The sequence below is a fragment of the Portunus trituberculatus genome, chromosome 9 (genome assembly GCF_017591435.1).
Source record: "Portunus trituberculatus isolate SZX2019 chromosome 9, ASM1759143v1, whole genome shotgun sequence".
NCBI classification, from domain to species: Eukaryota; Metazoa; Arthropoda; class Malacostraca; order Decapoda; family Portunidae; genus Portunus; species Portunus trituberculatus.
The window spans coordinates 1,325,001-1,342,500 of record NC_059263.1 but is presented as its reverse complement, the minus strand read 5'-3'; the positions used below and the strand labels follow the sequence as shown (position 1 = coordinate 1,342,500).

Here is a 17,500-nt window from a genome sequence, read left to right as displayed (position 1 = left end):
CACACACACACACACACACACACACACACACACACACACACACACACACACACACACACACACACACACACACACACACACACACACACACACACACACACACACACACACACACACACACACACACACACACACACACACACACACACACACACACACACACACACACACACACACACACACACACACACACACACACACACACACACACACACACACACACACACACACACACACACACACACACACACACACACACACACACACACACACACACACACACACACACACACACACACACACACACACACACACACACACACACACACACACACACACACACACACACACACACACACACACACACACACACACACACACACACACACACACACACACACACACACACACACACACACACACACACACACACACACACACACACACACACACACACACACACACACACACACACACACACACACACACACACACACACACACACACACACACACACACACACACACACACACACACACACACACACACACACACACACTCACTCACTCACTCACTCACATCACATCACACATCACATCACATCACATCACATCTCACACACACACACACACACACACACACACACACACACACACACACACACACCAACCCTCAGAACCTCCGGCCGTGAGCCGGGTATCGTTCTGGGTTCAGCAGGGATGCTCCCCCCTTGATATCGAAAGACGAGGCAACACACACACACACACACACACACACACACACACACACACACACACACACACACACACACACACACACACACACACACACCGGGAGTTGGGCGGGGTTCTTAGTCCAGGCAGGAGGGGCTCCCCCCTTGATGACGTCACACATATACGTTAACGTAAATCATTTTGAAAATGAGGATTCCCAAAAGGGCAGCTGGAAACGAATGCCACAAAAATTCTGACTTGTTATCAATTGAAACTAATTTCTAAAATATAAAATTATTGCCGAACTGAGGAATAAAAAGAATATTTTTAAAAACATATTAAATAAAGTGTTAGAACTTTGACTTGCTTAGAAACAATTCCAAAGCCCACCAGTTTCATTCAACAGGATCGATAACGTCTTCTAAAAATTATGACTATCATTTCAATACATCAAAACCTGGCAACAAGCCGAATTAGAAAAATAAATATATTAGAATTGACGTGTTTTACAATATTAACAGCACTACAAATCACTCTTAAGGTCCACGTATTTAATTCATCAGGAACCCTGCACACTTTTTCCATCATAAACTATTCTTTGAAAACACAAACACTTCGCTAAAACCTCAAATAAAAAATCACTAATAGCGGGGGCAAAATTTTTCAGGTATTTTCACCCTCATATTTAAGCCCTAAACACACTCTAAATCACCGTGTTTCACTCAACTCAAGCATGGAAAACACGTAAAACATAACGAACTATCATAAGAAACCCTTACAAGGCACTTCTGACTCGAAATAAATGAAATGAGACAAATATGTAAATAATCGTGGCAAAGCATTTGGGCGGGAGCCGGTGATGACGTCACAGCACAGAGTCCCGGCCTGCTTCCCCTCACTGAGCCTCCATAACAAGAAATTCAGACAATTGCAGATATATTTCAACAACTGACATGAAAAATTATGGCTATGGATCCACTCTGTGATCTATCAGTTATGTAATGAGTGAGAGATGAGGCAGATAATAGCCGAGAGAGAGGCAGCGGGGCAGATTGGTTTGTTGACGTATCGAAGGCTTATATTATTGTTTGTTTTAACAATCTGCAGGTGTTGGTTCACTGATATGTTGTCCCGGAGGTTACCAACGTTAGGTTATGACATGGCAGCACAGTGAAATGATGAGTTACACCAATATATTACTTACGTTAGCCAAAGACTGTTTGGTGGCAGCTCTCCGTGTGTCACTAGCAGGCACCCACTCACACACCGCTGTCCGCTTTGTGTCCTCAGCTGTGTACAAAATTAATAGTTGACCTCTGTTTACTGAGAGCTACAGACACACTATTTTCTTCGTTACTATCACTATTATCTCAGTGTCTCTCTCATCGTCGTTCCTGTGCCCTTCCAGGCTGCTCACACACAAACTAATGGTCAGGCGGACCACGGCGGACCGCTTTGCACTGGAAGCGTTTGGCAACAATATTAAGACTAATTTGCTAGGATCAACACGTATACAGGAGTGTCTTTACATAATGTATATGGTACGTCAAAACATAAGTAATTTGACATATGTATGTATGTATGTATGTCGGTTCCCAACTTAATGAAGCGGTTTTCCTACTTATGTTTAAAACAAAAGTGACATCTGTCATAATTTTTTCACGGCAGTTGCCATTGTTTACAGCTGCCTCTGAGATTGCCGTAACCCGGGTGGCCTGTCTGCCTGCTATGTCGCTCTCCTCATCTGGGGTATCCAGGTGTTGCTTCTGAGAAATTGTATGGCCAGGATTGACAGGGAGTGCTGGTATCTGTACATGTTACTAAAGGGATGTTTATTTATTTTTTTGATATGCAATAAAAAGAAAGTGTAAGGTTAGAAAGAGAGAGAGAGAGAGGTGGGGAGGAAGGGGAAGGATGGACTGTTGTATTTATTTCCAAACCTAACTTAATCAAACCAACTCAACCCAGTTCAAACCAAATAAAACAAAACAAAACCACACCACACTACACCACAACACACTTCACCTTACATAACCTCTCCTAACCTCGTCTCACCTCACCTTCCCTCCTCAGTGACCCTGGTGAGCTGCAGCAGGAGGTGTTGGAGCTGACCCACACCAACAAGCGGCTGACTGGGGAGAACCATGACCTCACTTCGCATCTCACCACTGCAGAGGAGACCAACGCCACCCTCAGAGACCAGTGTCGCGCCCTGCAGCATGCCCTCGAGGGGTGAGTGGGGCAGAGAGAGAGAGAGGGGATACTATACAAAATTTTCTGTTATCCCCTTTTGACTAGCATGATTCTTGAGAGAGAGAGAGAGAGAGAGAGAGAGAGAGAGAGAGAGAATGGGAGAGGAAATGCAATGTGAGGGCAAATATGGTAATAGAAAGAAGACATAAAACAAAATTGAAGGAAAGAAAGAGGAGAGAGGAAAATCTGAGGTGGAGGAGGGAAGGCTGACTGATGATGATGATGATGATGATGAGGAGGAGGAGGAGGAGGAGGAGGAGGAGAACATGAAGGTAGAACAAACACTGGTAGACTGTTTACAAAGGAGAGAGAAGGAAAAAGAAAGGAGGAGCACATTAGAGAACAAAGAACAAACTGTACTATAAAATCTTACGAGGCAGAGAACAGGGAAAAAGATGAGGAAGAAGAAAAAGACGAAATGAACTCTAGAAAGAAAAAAAAACAAATGGGAACAAGAAGAAAGAAAAAAAAAAGAAAAAAAAAAGAAAAGCTAGAACAAACATTACAAATCTGTCAAACTTAACGAAGCATAAAAAAAAGAAAACGAAAAAAAAAAATGAAAGAGAAAAAAAGAAACATGGCATCTTTCATACTTGACCTGACCTGACCACTCCCTACTGACCCAACTCACACCCCAGCACAGTCAGTAGGTCAGTCAGTGAGTCAGTGAGTGGGTCAGTGTGTTGGCCTCCCCCTGTATAAGTGTGTAACTGTGAATGTGTGAGTGTGCCTACTGTCCTGCCTCACACTAGCGCTTCGAGGGTGTTCAGAGTGGCAGAGTATAGTGGAGTGTGAAGCTGCTCCCTGCCACACTGTACCTGCTCACCCATACCCATGCACAGGTACCGTAGTGTGTGTGTGTGTGTGTGTGTGTGTGTGTGTGTGTGTGTGTGTGTGTGTGTGTGTGTTGTATTTAGACAAGGAATTAAATGCCTCGTTTTATATATATTTTTTTCTATTATTTTTTGAGCCGGACATAAATAAGCAGCTGATCTAATGTAATCCACACATTTAGTATTATTTATGTCATCTTAAGCATTATTCAACAGGTTTTGTGGTCTATAAACTGTCTTATCTCTGTCTGTGTGTGTGTGTGTGTGTGTGTGTGTGTGTGTGTGTGTGTGTGTGTGTGTGTGTGTGTGTGTGTGTGTGTGTGTGTGTGTGTGTGTGTGTGCGTAAAGGAGACCTGCAAATCGCTGGAAAAGAGGAAGTGAAAACAGTGTCAGGTTGATTAGTGGGAAGTGTTTGGTGGTTTATTGTGTTGCTGTCTCTGTGTGTAAAGGTGACAGTGACATGCAGAGCGATGAAACAGGGAAAGAAAGTAAAGGAAAAAGTGGAAAAGAAAGAAAAGAGGGTCACCATTTTATCACCGCCCTCTCCTCCCCTCCCCCTATTAACAAGAAAAAGTGAAGGAAGGAAAGAAATGGAAAATGGGTGACTGATATGCTTTGCTCCCTAAAATATATATATATAAAAAAAAGAAGGAAGGGAAGAAAAATTGACACTTGTTGGCTGATAGATGTGAAAGTAAAAAGGAAAGAAATTGAAACTGGTTGATTGATATGCATTGTTCCCTATGAATGAATAAATAAATCAAGGAAAGGAAAGAATTTGAAACTTTTATTGGTATGTATTAAAAATGAAAGTGAAGAAAAAGAAATGGAAACTGTGTGTCTGATATGCATTGCTCCTTGTAGAAAAGAGGAAAGTGAAGGAAATAAATTGAAACTGGTTAGCTAATATGCCTTGCTACTTGTGAGAAAAAAAACGAAACATATTGAAACTGGTTGGCTGATGTGTATTGTTCCTTGTGATAAAAAAGCGAAAGTGGGTGAAATAAATTGAAACTGTCTGATATGATATGCATTGGTCCGTTTGTTTAGTGAGTGTCAGTGTCTCCTCGTGTGTTTCCTGCCACTTAAACAATACCAAACATGAACACCCAAGCCTCACAAACCTCTGCCACCCTCTCTCACCCCATTACCCATCACCCATAACACACTGTCATACCCATTACCCCATAACACACTGCCATACCCATTATCCATTACCCATCACCCCATAACACACTGCCATACCCATTACCCATCACCCATCACCCCATAACACACTGCCATACCCATTACACTGACCTTACCTTCCTGCCTCAACTACCCTGACCTTGCTGCCTACACTGACCTTACCGCCGTGACCAAACTAACCTGACCTTGCTGCCTACACTGACCTTACCGTGCCTGCACTGACCTCACCTCCCTGCCTATTGACATGACCTTGCAGCTTCTGATATGCTGACTTGCAGGAACCACTACAGCGAGGCGCGGACCACTTTCATCACAGTGCCTTGAATCCCTGCCTTATATAGCCACCAGCGAGCCAGTCAGTAGTCATCGATAGACACACCAGCGGCCACAGACAACAGAGGCCACCGCGCCGCTCCTCTCATTACTCACCCAAGTCAACACCGCACGACCTTCGCTGCTGGACACGTATTCGTCACTTCTTTTTTTTATGTTACAGGAGAAATCTGACCAAGAGCACCGAAAATGGTTAGACAAATAAAAAGATAGCCCACTTAGATGTCAGTCTGAGCTGGTCTGAGAGAGTTAGCCAAAGCAATGGATGGGATAATTGTTTTGAAGCCCTCCCTCCCTCCCTCCCTCCCTCTTAAATGAGTTCAGGTCACAGGAAGATGGAATGAGACCTCGCTATAGCACTGCTCTCATCACTCACCGACGGCCCGCTTAGATGCCAGTCTCCGAGCAGGCCCGAGAGAGCTAGCCAAAGGAATGGGATAAATGTCTTGAAACTCGTCGTCTTAAATGAGTTGAGGTGATAGGAGATGGAATGATACTTTGCTATAACGCTGCTCTCAACACGCACCGACGAAGACCAGGTGAGGAAGAAGAAGAAGAAGAAGGATCACCATGATATTATATATGTATGGAGACACAATAGAATCAGACGAAATCGTGAAATATATGAAAAAAAGTTCTTGGTGCACAGTTGAGCGAAAAAAAACTGACTATTTAACGTAAGCTGACAAATGAATGACAGATGAAAGTAGTCAATAAACTATGAAGCGATTGAAAGCAAAACAGATTACAAGATGAAGAAGAAGAGGAGGAAGTTGTAGTCCCCGCCCCACCTTTGCCAATGAACATATTATATTCAGCACTTTTCAAAGGCCACAAATGATTAACCAGGTTCTCACGAGTGTTTCTCACGTTGGTAATGCATAAATCTTGTCAATCCGTCACCAGAATCATAAAAATACAAACCGTTTGAACTTAATATAGGTGATAGATAGTGAAGTGTTTTTTTCTCTCGTGGAATGTTGTTAGCAAATATGAGACTGAGAAAATAATGACATGAGGGTTAATCCATCACTAGAATCGTAGAAATGCATATAAGAAGTCGTGTCACTTGTACTAGAGCCTTTTGAAGTAAGTGGAAGTGATAGTACAGTGTTTCTAAATGCAGGAACGATGCTAGAAAATATGAGACTGAGAAACTAGTGAGATGAAGGTTAATCCATCACTAGAATCGCAAAGATGCATATAAGAAGCCGTGTCACTTGTACTAGAGCCTTTTGAAGTAAGTGGAGGTGATAGTACAGTGTTTCTAAGGCGGGAATGTTGCTAAAAAAAAAAAAATAAACTCAGAAACTAGTGACGGGAGGAATGATAAGAGGGAGTTAGGAAGCGATTCACGACATATATCCGAAAAATATTATTATTATTATCATTATTATTATTATTATTGCTGCTGTTGTTGTTGGTTGTTGTTATGAGTGCGCGACAGACCTGAAGGCGCCTCCCAAATGATACTGCAACTATACAGAAGGTTTGTCTTGCATTAAGCATCGCACAGGCGTCTTTTGTCTCCACACAGCCTCGCGGGAATGTGAAATGGTACGCTTTTGAAACCCGCCAACTATTCTTGCAACACTCCTGGAGGTGGTGACGGATAGGATAGGTTAGGTTAGGTTAGAGCGGTTTGATTGGGTTAGGATGCGTTAGGTTAAGTTAGGGTAGGATAGTATACGTTAGGTTAGGTTAGAATGCGTTAGGTTAGGTTGGGTTAGATTAGGATAGGGTAGGTTAAATTAGGGTAAGGTTAGGTTAGGTTAGAGCGATTTGATTGGGTTAGGATGCGTTAGGTTGATATACGTTAGGATAGGTTGAGTTATATTTTAGGGGTGGGTTTTACTCGTATTGGGATAGGGTAGGTTAGGTTAGGTTAGGTTAGGTTAGGCCGAAGTAAATTTTGAATGGGTTTTAATAGTTAAAGTGTAGGGTGGGTTAGGTTAGGTTAGGTTAAAGAAAATTTTGTATGTGTTTTAATAGGTAAGTGTAGGTTAAGTTGGGTTATATTAGAGTACTTTGGGTTACAATGGGTTTTATTGGTTTAGGATAAGTTAGATGTGTTTAAAATGAGTTAGGTTGGGTTGGTTTAAGACAGGTTTTATTGGGTTAGATTAGATTGAGGTGGGTTATATTGGGTTAGGTGAGGTTGGATTATATAAGTGAGGTTCCATTAGATTTCATTGGTCTGGATTACATTAGGTTACGTTGGGTTAGGTTAAGTTACTCCACTCATGACGAAGACGCCAACAAAATTTTATGGCGACTTTCATGACGGCGGAACGAAGGTGAACATTGTCACCTCACTCAGGAACATTCCCCCAGCCACTGCCTCCCACGGGACACACACACTTCCTCACCCACTGCCCCAGCCACCCGCCATTCCCTCATATCTCCCCCTGTGTGGTCCTTTCAGCATCTAATCCCTTGGGGCAACGGTCTACACACACACACACACACACACACACACACACACACACACACACACACACACACACACACACACACACACACACACACACACAACGTTCGCATTATCACGAATTCCAGGTTTATCTTATCGGTATTTTAATGCATGGAATGTGAGTATCAATGCAAACACGTGGTGATTCAACACTGGTATGCTTCATTATAGGTTGGCACCACTATCAGCTTTGTGAAATGCCGAAATGTTGACCCAAGTAGTGAGTAAATGCTGGGTGAGGTTAGGTTAGGTTAGGTTGGGTTGGGTTGGGTTGGGTTGGGTTTGGCTAGTGTTAGGTGAGGCTGTCGTGCATTTTCTTCTTCTTCTTCTTCTTCTAGTCATTGTTGTTGTTTCATTATTTTTCTTGTTCGTGTTGTTATTGCTGTCCTTTTTCTTGTTCTTGTTTTTGTTCACACCAGGCGCTTGTTACTCCCCCAGCGTGCAGCAGCAGTTGTCGGTGGCGCGGGAGCTGGAGGCTGAGGTGGAGGCGGCGCGGCGGCAGGTGGAGGATGGCAGGGAGGAGAAGGAATCCCTGGTGACCCGCTTGGCGCACCTGGAGAGAGACAACACCTCCCTCACCTCCAGGCTACAGCTCCTCACTCAGCAGGTGTGTGTGGGAGGAAGGGAGGAACGAGGTGTTGTCAGGTATGTGAGGAGGTAGAGACAAGACAGGTGTGTGAGGGTGGGACTTGAGGGGGCGGGTTTGTGGGGGAGGGATGTGCGGCATATGTGTACAGGTGTGTTAGGGAGGAGGGATTTGGTAAGAGTGTTGGCAGGTGTGTGTGGAGGAGAAGGACAAGGTAGGTGATTTGGAAGGTGTGTAGGGGAGGGAGACGCGGGGCAGGTGTGTGAGGAAGGTGGGAGGGAGGGAGGGGCTGGTGTGTTGGGAGTAAGGGAGGGCAGTATGTGGGAGGAGAGAGGGAGGGGCGAATTTAGTTTAACCTTTCGTTTTGTAGGATAGCCAGGCATTCACTCATTCATTTGTTTATTCAGCGTTTCAGCCATTCATTCCTTCTTTCATTCTGTAAGTCAGTCAGTAATGCATTTATTCATTCAATTAGTAAGTCAACCATTCCTTCCTTCCTTCCTTCATTCATTCATTCATTCATTCATTCATTTATTTATTTAGTAAGTCAACCAGTCATTCTTTCAGTCAGTCACATTCACTCACTCACTCACTCACTCACACCAAACATCCACACAACACAACACACACAGGCTTTCACTTACCCATCTCTTTCCACAACTATCCCACTTGTTACACTCACACCCCGCCCTTCCCACAGCTGAGTGCGGCGCAGGAGGAGGCGGAGAGCCATAGCCTGCGGGAGGAGGAGGCCGTGAGGAGACACAGGGAAGAGGTGGCCCGTCTATCCTCGCAGCTAAGTCAGTGGAAGGCGCAGGCGGAGACGCAGACACTGGCCGCCTATCGCCTTCGAGAAACACTGGAGGATGTGCAGAAACTTGTAGAGGTGAGGGAGGAAGGAGAAGAGGAAGAGGAGGAGGAGAAGGAGGTTGAGTAAGTTGTATTGATTGAGGAAAATAGCATAGAAAGTCATAAGAGAAGTAATAGGTGTGATTAAACTGAGTAAATTATCAAGGTGAGGGAAGGAGATGTTGATTGATTGACTAAGTTGTTGTTGGGAAGTTGTATTGATTTAGGAAAGTAACGTAGAAAGTCATAAGAGGAGTGATGGGTGTGATTGAACCGAGTGAATTGTCAAGGTGAGGGAAGGAGAGGTTGGTTGATTGACTGAGCAGTTGTTGCATTGATAGGTGAGTGTGGGAAGTAAAGTGAATGAAATAAGAAGTGACATCTTTGGGAAAACTAATTGTTGGAGAACAATAGTTGGCTGGAATTGATTAAACTGATCAACTTTTCTTCCGGTTTTTTCTGCCTTCCTTTTCCTCCCTTATCTTCTCAATCTTTACCTTCCCTTCCCTTCCTTCCTTCCCTTCCCTTCCCTTCTCTTCCCTCCCTTCCTTCCCTTCCTTCCTTCCCTTCCTCTCTTCTCTCTCTCTTCTCTTCTCTCTCTCCTCTCCTCTCCTCTCCTCCTCTCTCTCCTCTCCTCTCCTCTCCTCTCCTCTCCTCTCCTCTCCTCTCCTCTCCTCTCCTCTCTCTCCTCTCCTCTCCTCTCCTCTCTCTCTCTCTCTCTCTCTCTCTCTCTCTCTCTCTCTCTCTCTCTCTCTCTCTCTCTCTCTCTCTCTCTCTCTCTCGTATGGGTCTCCTTCTTCAGGTTCTGAGGGAGGAGAAGAGGAGTCTGGAGGAGCAACTGAACCATGTGAAGGAAGAACTAGCTGCAGCAACGGCCAGTACTGAGAGTGAAGTAAGGAGGAGGAGGAGGAGGAGGAGGAGGAGGGAAGGGATGAACAAATACGGAGGAGGAAGAGGAGAAAAAATGAGGAGGATAAGGACAAGGATGAGGAGGAAGACAGAGAAAAATAAGGAGGATGGGGAGGAGGAGGAAAAAATAAGGAGGAAGTGGAGGAGGAGGAGGGGGAGGATGTGTAAGGGATGGTGGAGGTGGAGGAGGAGGAGGAGTTGAAAGTAGAGGTTCAGTTATGGAAGGGAAGAGGAGGAGGAGGAGGAAAATAAAAAGAAGATTCGGATATTAGGTATTGGAAGAAGAGGATAAGGCAGTGGGGAGGAAGAGGAGGAGGAGGAGGAGGAGGAGGATAAAATAATATTGACGACATGTGCTTTAGGTATTGGAAGAAAAGTATAAGCAAGAAAGGAGGAGGAAGATGATAATGTATTGGAAGAACAGGAATAAGGAGGAGGAAGAGGAGAGAGAAGAAAGAAAACTTGTAAGGATATTTAGGCATAGTATTGTAAAGTGGAACATGAAACAAATAAAAGGTAGGCAGGAAGAGGAGGAAGAGGAAATGGAGCAAGAGTAGAATAGACAGAAAGAGAAGAAGTAGGAAGATTTTTTTGGGGGTTTGTAAAATAAGTGACCTCTGACCTATGACCTCTAACCTTAAGATGACCCAATGTGACCTGTGTGATATGACCTTTTATGACCCCTGACCTTAAGATAACCCAATGTGACCTGTATGACCTGACCTTTTATGACCTCTGACCTCAAGGTGACCCAATGTGACCTGTGTGACATGACCTTTTATGACCCCTGACCTTGAGATAACCCAATGTGACCTGTGTGACCTGACCTTTTATGACCCCTGACCTTTAGATGACCTAATGTGACCTGTGTGACCTTTTATGACCTCTGACCTTAAAATGACCCAGTGTGACCTAACCCAACATTACTAACACTATTCTGCCCCATCACAGCTGAGTGGCTTAGAGCTGGGCGATGATGGGATGACCTTTGACACGGTGACCCTAGAGAAGGCTGAGGGGGGCAAGAGGAGTGATGCTGCTGCCCCCTCCCCTGTGCCCCTGATGCCTGGTGCCCCCTTCGCCAGCCCCGCCACGGCCACACCCACCCAGGCACACCCCTCGCCCTCTGTCAACACACCCCTCAGTATACACTCAGAGATACACACTATGGTAAGTTTGGTAAAGTTTGATATTGTTGCTTCTCTTCTAACACCTTCAGTACCAGGACACATTTTCATATTCATTCTGGTGAGTATTTGGTGACTTTATACAGCTTCAGAAACATATGCTGGGATTAGAATAGTAAAGACTTTGGCCATTCATTTTCTGACCTCCATAGATTCTTCCTCATGCAAATAAAATCATCGAATACCTACCCCAAAGTCAAGATAAAAATGTGTCTTAGTATTGAATGGGTTGTCTTTAGTCTTTTTCTCATTGGTGTTACATGAAAAAGTTTGGCCTTCTTGTTTCTCTTTTCTAATTCATTGTTTTCAGCTTTTCTCCCATTTCCTGGTGTATAAAAATAAATAAACATATAAAGAAAGCAACATAACATTTTTTCTTACTGCAGAAATAATAATGAAATGATAAATGAATAAATAAACAGAGTGATGAAGAATAAATAGATAAATCTCTTGCTTCCTTCAGTACTATTTTCATATTGACTTTTTCACTTTTGCATCAAACAATTAGCAGCAGAAGTCATGCATGAAGTCTTTACAAGCATCTCTAATAAAGTTAGTGCTGAAAAAAGGATATATTTTGCAGTTTCTCCCCTGTTTAGAGCTTGGCTGTGGCTGTAGAACAAGTAAAGATGGTTTAGAACAATTACGGTAACCTGTACCATGTGGCAGCTAAAAGATTAAACTATTCTTTCTGTATTAGAATATCACCCACTGCTTTTATTGTTTTCCACCTATTCAGTTACATTTTTTTTTTCACAGGAGGGGAAATCTGGCCAAGGGCAACAAAAACTAGACAAAAATGCTGCTTAAAAAAAAAAAAACCCACTAATTGCATATATCTTTACTGTATGTTAAGACTCCTCACAAACAATCACTAATTACACATAGAGTTTAGCTTGATATCTTTACTGTATGTGACTAAGACTCCCCACTCATCTCCCTCTCCTTGCTGCAGGGTGAGGACAGTGGCTCCCTTCCTTTCTGTGAGAAGAGTGAGGGAGCAAGTAGTGAAGAGCGGCCCAGCACCTCATCCTCTGATGCTGCCGGCTCTCCCCTCGCCTCCGTCCTGGCCAGCATGGTGAGGCTAGACTTGTACACATTTCTCGCTCTTTTTTTTTTTTTTTTTTTTTTTGGTACGAGAGGAAGACTGGGTAAGGGCAGACTTGTGCACCTTTCTCTCTCTCTCTCTCTTTTTTTGTAAGAGGAAGACTGGGTAAGGGCAATAAAGATATAAAGAAAAATGGCCCTCTCAGTTGCCAGTGTCCTTATAGAGCTGATAGAATTAGTCAAAAATGCCTTGAAACCTTTGATCTGGTAACTGTGTGTTTTACCTAATTGTGTGTGTGTGTGTGTGTGTGTGTGTGTGTGTGTGTGTGTGTGTGTGTGTGTGTGTGTGTGTGTGTGTGTGTGTGTGTGTGTGTGTGTGTGTGTGTGTGTGTGTGTGTGTTTACCTTTCTCAAGTGTATGTCCCCTTGAGCACCCTCTCCTCTTCTTCTTCCTCCCTCGTCCTCTTGAGTGTACCTTCTTTAAATGGTCCCCTCCTGCCTCTTCCCTCCTTATCACTTCCCATCCATATACTTCCTGACCTGCATCCTTCTCTCCCCCACAATACTTCCTTACCAACTAATTTCTCTCCATATCTTTTCACATCTTCATCTCCTCATTCCCTATATTCCTTTCCAAATACTTCCTTTCTTACCCTCTCTGTGCCACTTTCTTCTTCCTTGGCCTCACCCACTCACCTACTCACCCACTCACCCACTCACCCACTCACTCCCTTGCATCCGTCACAGTTACGTTGGTGGAGGGAGTGGGAGGAGCGCGGTATTCCTCTCCTACGTGCCATGCTGAATCAAGACACCATCGCGCTCCACAGCCACGTAGCTACCCATTATGGTGAGTGCCGTGAAGTCTGGTTAGGTTAGGAATTGCAGTCTAGTTTGTTGTGATTGGTATGTCTTGTTTATTCATTCTGGTTCTGTAAGGTGTTATTGGTGGGTTGCAGGGTTATCATTTGTCTTTGTTGTATATAGTTTTTTTTAGTTTTGATTTCTAGTTGTATCTGAAAGTTTTTTTATAGTACTTTGTTTGTCTGTTTTTCGTGTATTTGTGTGAGGTGTTATTTATGTAGTGTTACCAGCCGGTGCATTTTTTTTTTTAATTAGTTGTCTAGATGTGAATAAAGATGCAATTCATACGTCACTGTCTGCTTGCCACTCTGCAGAGGAACTACTGAGACTGGAGAGAGAGCTGCAGGAAATCCGACGAGTGACACAGCCACTCTCCACGACCTCAGAGTGGGCGCCGCTGGAGGAGGCCCTGCAGCGGGGGTCAGTGAGCAGTGCCAGGGACTCTGCTCTGCCATCCTCACAGGCCACCACGCCCACCATGCCCAGGCGACAAGTCCGCACGCCGGGCTCCTTTGTGTCTCAGCTCATCTCCAAGTTTGAGTCGTCCAGCCAGTCCAGCAGCCCAGTGTGCTCTGAGGCCAGCGAGGTGCCTGGCTCCGGGGATCATCTGAGCGGCCTGTCCAGGATACTGCAGAGGGCCAGGTGGGAGAGGCGGCCCTCTTTTGACGACTGTGCCAGGAGTGAGTCCACAAACTCAGAGGATGGGAGAAGTTTGGAACCACACATGAAAAGGACCTTTGAGGAGAAGATAAGGCTGCAGGAGGACTACCTGAGAGGCCATAGCAGGGACACTGTGGACCGTGACATGTCAGCTAAGGGTGTGCGGTGTGATGGCCATGGCCCTGAGTGTGGCAGTGAAGGAGGACCTGTGAGCAGTGACCACAGTGATAGGGAGGGGAGTGTCTTCCTGGAGTATGGCCTTGAAGGGAAGGAAACATCTGACATCCACTCACTACCCCTCACTGCACAAGGCCAGGAGGACGCCAGGGAGGAGGAGGAGGAGGAGGAGGAACCTGAGGGTAGGACTGTTGTGATGGAGGAGGAACCGGTGCCAGTGAGTGACCCGTACATGGAGACCAGCCACTTGATGAAGCTGATGAATGAGGTGGCTGAGCAGCGGGGTGTCATTTCAGAGCTCAGGCAGCAGGTGAGGTGCAAGACTAAACTAAAGCATTTCTGGATACAAGTTTATAACAAGATGCACACATGTTTCAACCTTGCTTTTATGGTTTAAAGTGAGAGATAAAAAACTTTTTCTATTTTATGAACTGGAAAAACAGCCTTAAAAACACTGCTAGTCATCCATGTCGTCTTGGAAGCAATCATGGTGAGAGAGCAAAGCATTCTGACACAGTCCTTTTTATTTTTCATTTTATTCATGTATCTTTTTTTTCATGGAGAGGAACCAGCCATGGGTAACAAACACTCTGATTAAAGAAAAGAAAAAGAAAAAGGTCTTTATTGTTGTGTTGTGTTGCATGATGGTGTGATGGTGTGTGTGTCCTAATGCTTGTTGTGTTTGTGTCCCCAGGTGAGCAGTGGGGAGGAGGACAAGTACAAGCTGGTCACTACCCTGGAACGTCTCCACCACCTCGCCCTCCTCACGTCATCCGATACTTTCAGGTGAGGAGAGAGAGAGAGTGTGTAAATGTGTGTATGTATCTTTATTTTAGGCATTTTTTCTTTTATGTAAGAGAAGAAAAACCAGCCAAGGAAAACAAAAGCTATGATTCAAAAAACGTCCCTGAATAGTGCCAGAAGAGTTAGCCAAAAGAATGAGATTTATGACTTGAAACTTCCCTATTGAGCGAGTTCAGTTCAGGTGGTGGGAATACAGAAGCATGCTGGGAGTTCACAGTGCACTAGGATATGATGCAGCATAGAGGAGAGGAATTCATGTTATCAGTATAAGACTTTACTAGTAGTATTGTGACTTTCATTGGTTTTCAACAATAAGTGTTTTTTTTTTAATTTACTGCTTCGATACTGAGACACATTTTTACATTGACTTTTGGATATGATTAGACTATTTTACATTATGCATAAGGAAATGTCAATGGAGGTCAAAAGATTAATGGCCAGTCTTTATTATTTTGATCCCCACGTAAGTTTCTGAAGCTTTATAAAATCGCCAAATAGTAACAAGAATGAATATGAAAACATGGCATGGTAGTGAAGGATCAACTCTGCATTTCCCTCCTGCCAGTGGCTTGAACTGCCCCAAGAGTTAAACAGTAGTCACACTTTCAGACCTTTTTAACAGGAGACTTGTGAGTTGCTTCCTGTTTCTGTTTATTTTCCCTCCTGCCTGTGACTTGAACTGTTGCAAGGTGAGTGTTAGGTGTCTCCCAAGGTGCATTGTCAAACAACCATATTCTAAACACTTCTAATTCCATCACTGCTACATTCTCAGCCTCTAATTGACGTGACAGCGTGATTTTAGTGTCCTCATGGCTCCACAGACAAATAGGTGAAGTTTTTACAATATCAACATGGACTATATTCTGAAACACTTCTACTGAGAGAGGAAGAAAAGAGAAGAATAAAGGAGGAGGAAGAAAAAATGTAGGAGGAGGAAGAGAAGATTAAGAAATGCTGAGAGAGGAGGAGGAGGAGGAGGAGAAAGAAGAAAAGAAGAAAACATTAAAAATTGCTAAGAGAAACAGGAGGAGGAGGAGAAAGAGAAAAGAGTATAGGAAGGGGAGGAGGAGGAGGAGGAGAAAAATAGAATGAAGGATTAAGAAAAGACCAATAGATATGCTGCTATCCTACTCTCTCTCTCTCTCTCTCTCTCTCTCTCTCTCTCTCTCTCTCTCTCACAGTAATGAAGGAAGCCACACAGTCTTGTAGAGAGCGCCACGAGGGAGCAATAAAAGTAGGAAAGGCAGATCATAGAAAACGTGTACAAGAAAGGTGATTTGTAAGGGTTACTCTACTAAACTTGACAATTCACTGCTTTGATTGTGTGATTCTGTTGTGTTCTTCGTTTCTTTTGTTGTTGTTGTTCTTGTTGTTGTTATTGTTATTATTATTCTTTATTATTATTATTATTATTTATTTTTTTATCATTATTTTCTTTTTTTCTTTTCTTTCTTTCATTCTTTTTTTTTTTTTCTTCTTCTTCTTCTTCTTCTTCTTTTCTTTTCTTCTTCTTCTTCTTCTGGTGTTTGTGTTTCCTCCCTTTTACTCCTTTTTATGTTCTTTTCTCCTCCTTCTCCTTCTCCTTCTCCTTCTCCTCCTCCTCCTCCTCCTCCTCCTCCTCCTCCTCCTCCTCCTCCTCCTTCTCCTTCTCCTCCTCCTCCTCCTCCTCCTCCTCCTCCTCCTATAACCTTTTATACGTAATCTTGGCTGCGGCCGCGTCTATTCCAAGCGAGAGAGAGAGAGAGAGAGAGAGAGAGAGAGCGAGAGAGAGAGAGAGAGATTGAGATTGTTTGGCATTAGCTCCATTTGAGAGAGAAAGTGAGTTGGGATCTCTCTCTCTCTCTCTCTCTCTCTCTCTCTCTCTCTCTCTCTCTCTCTCTCCTGGAAAAGCGAGGCGTTAAATGTGTGATCAATTTCTTGATTAGATTTCTACCTTCCTTCCTTCCTTCCTTTCTTCCTTTCTTCCTTCCTTCTCTTCCTTCCTTCCTTCCTTCCTTCCTTCCTTTCTTTCTTTCTTTCTTTCTTTCTTCTCTTCCCTTCCTTCCTTCCTTCCTTCCTTCCTTCCTTCCTTCTTTCTTTCCTCTCATTTTTTCATCCTTCCTTCTTTTCTTCCTTCCTGTTTTCTTTCTATTATCTCTTTCTCCTTTCTTTAGTTTCTTTAATTCCTTCCTTCCTTCCTTCCTTCATTCATTCTTTCTTTCTCTCCTCCTGTCTTTCATCCACCTTATTTCTTCCTTTTTCTCTCCTTTCCTCTCTTTCCCACTCTTTTTCTTTTATTTTGTCCCTCTCCTCCTCTTCTTTGTTCATTTATCCTCTTTTTCTTGTCCTCTTTCTATTTTATCTTCGTTTTTCTCTTTCCTCTCTTGTTTTCTTCTTTGTTCCTCTTTTCTTGTATTTTATCCCCTCTTCGTTTTTGTCTTTTTCTTTTTTTCTTCTTTTCTCTCGTATTCTCGTTTCCCTGTTAATTTTCTCTTATTTTGTTTCCTTCCTTCTTTCTTTCTTCTTTTCTTCTCTTTTTCATCTTGTTTTTCTTTCTCTCCTCCTCTCCGTTCGTTTCTTCTTTTCTTTCTTGTACCTCTCTCTCTCTCTCTCTCTCTCTCTCTCTCTCTCTCTCTCTCTCTCTCT

At 43.7% G+C, this 17,500-nt stretch overlaps 1 protein-coding gene across 8 annotated transcripts in view; it reads left to right on the top strand.

Annotated features, from left to right (window-relative positions):
* Positions 1 to 17,500, top strand: part of LOC123501150 — a 162,390-nt gene that overhangs the window by 17,652 nt on the left and 127,238 nt on the right. For all 8 annotated transcript variants that reach the window (XM_045249736.1, XM_045249737.1, XM_045249738.1 and 5 more), the window contains 9 exons: positions 2,787 to 2,945; positions 8,232 to 8,400; positions 9,080 to 9,265; positions 10,031 to 10,120; positions 11,089 to 11,307; positions 12,280 to 12,402; positions 13,118 to 13,220; positions 13,549 to 14,381; positions 14,766 to 14,857. In XM_045249736.1, the coding sequence (XP_045105671.1) occupies positions 2,787 to 2,945; positions 8,232 to 8,400; positions 9,080 to 9,265; positions 10,031 to 10,120; positions 11,089 to 11,307; positions 12,280 to 12,402; positions 13,118 to 13,220; positions 13,549 to 14,381; positions 14,766 to 14,857 (1,974 nt within the window). The remainder of the gene's footprint in view (positions 1 to 2,786; positions 2,946 to 8,231; positions 8,401 to 9,079; positions 9,266 to 10,030; positions 10,121 to 11,088; positions 11,308 to 12,279; positions 12,403 to 13,117; positions 13,221 to 13,548; positions 14,382 to 14,765; positions 14,858 to 17,500) is intronic.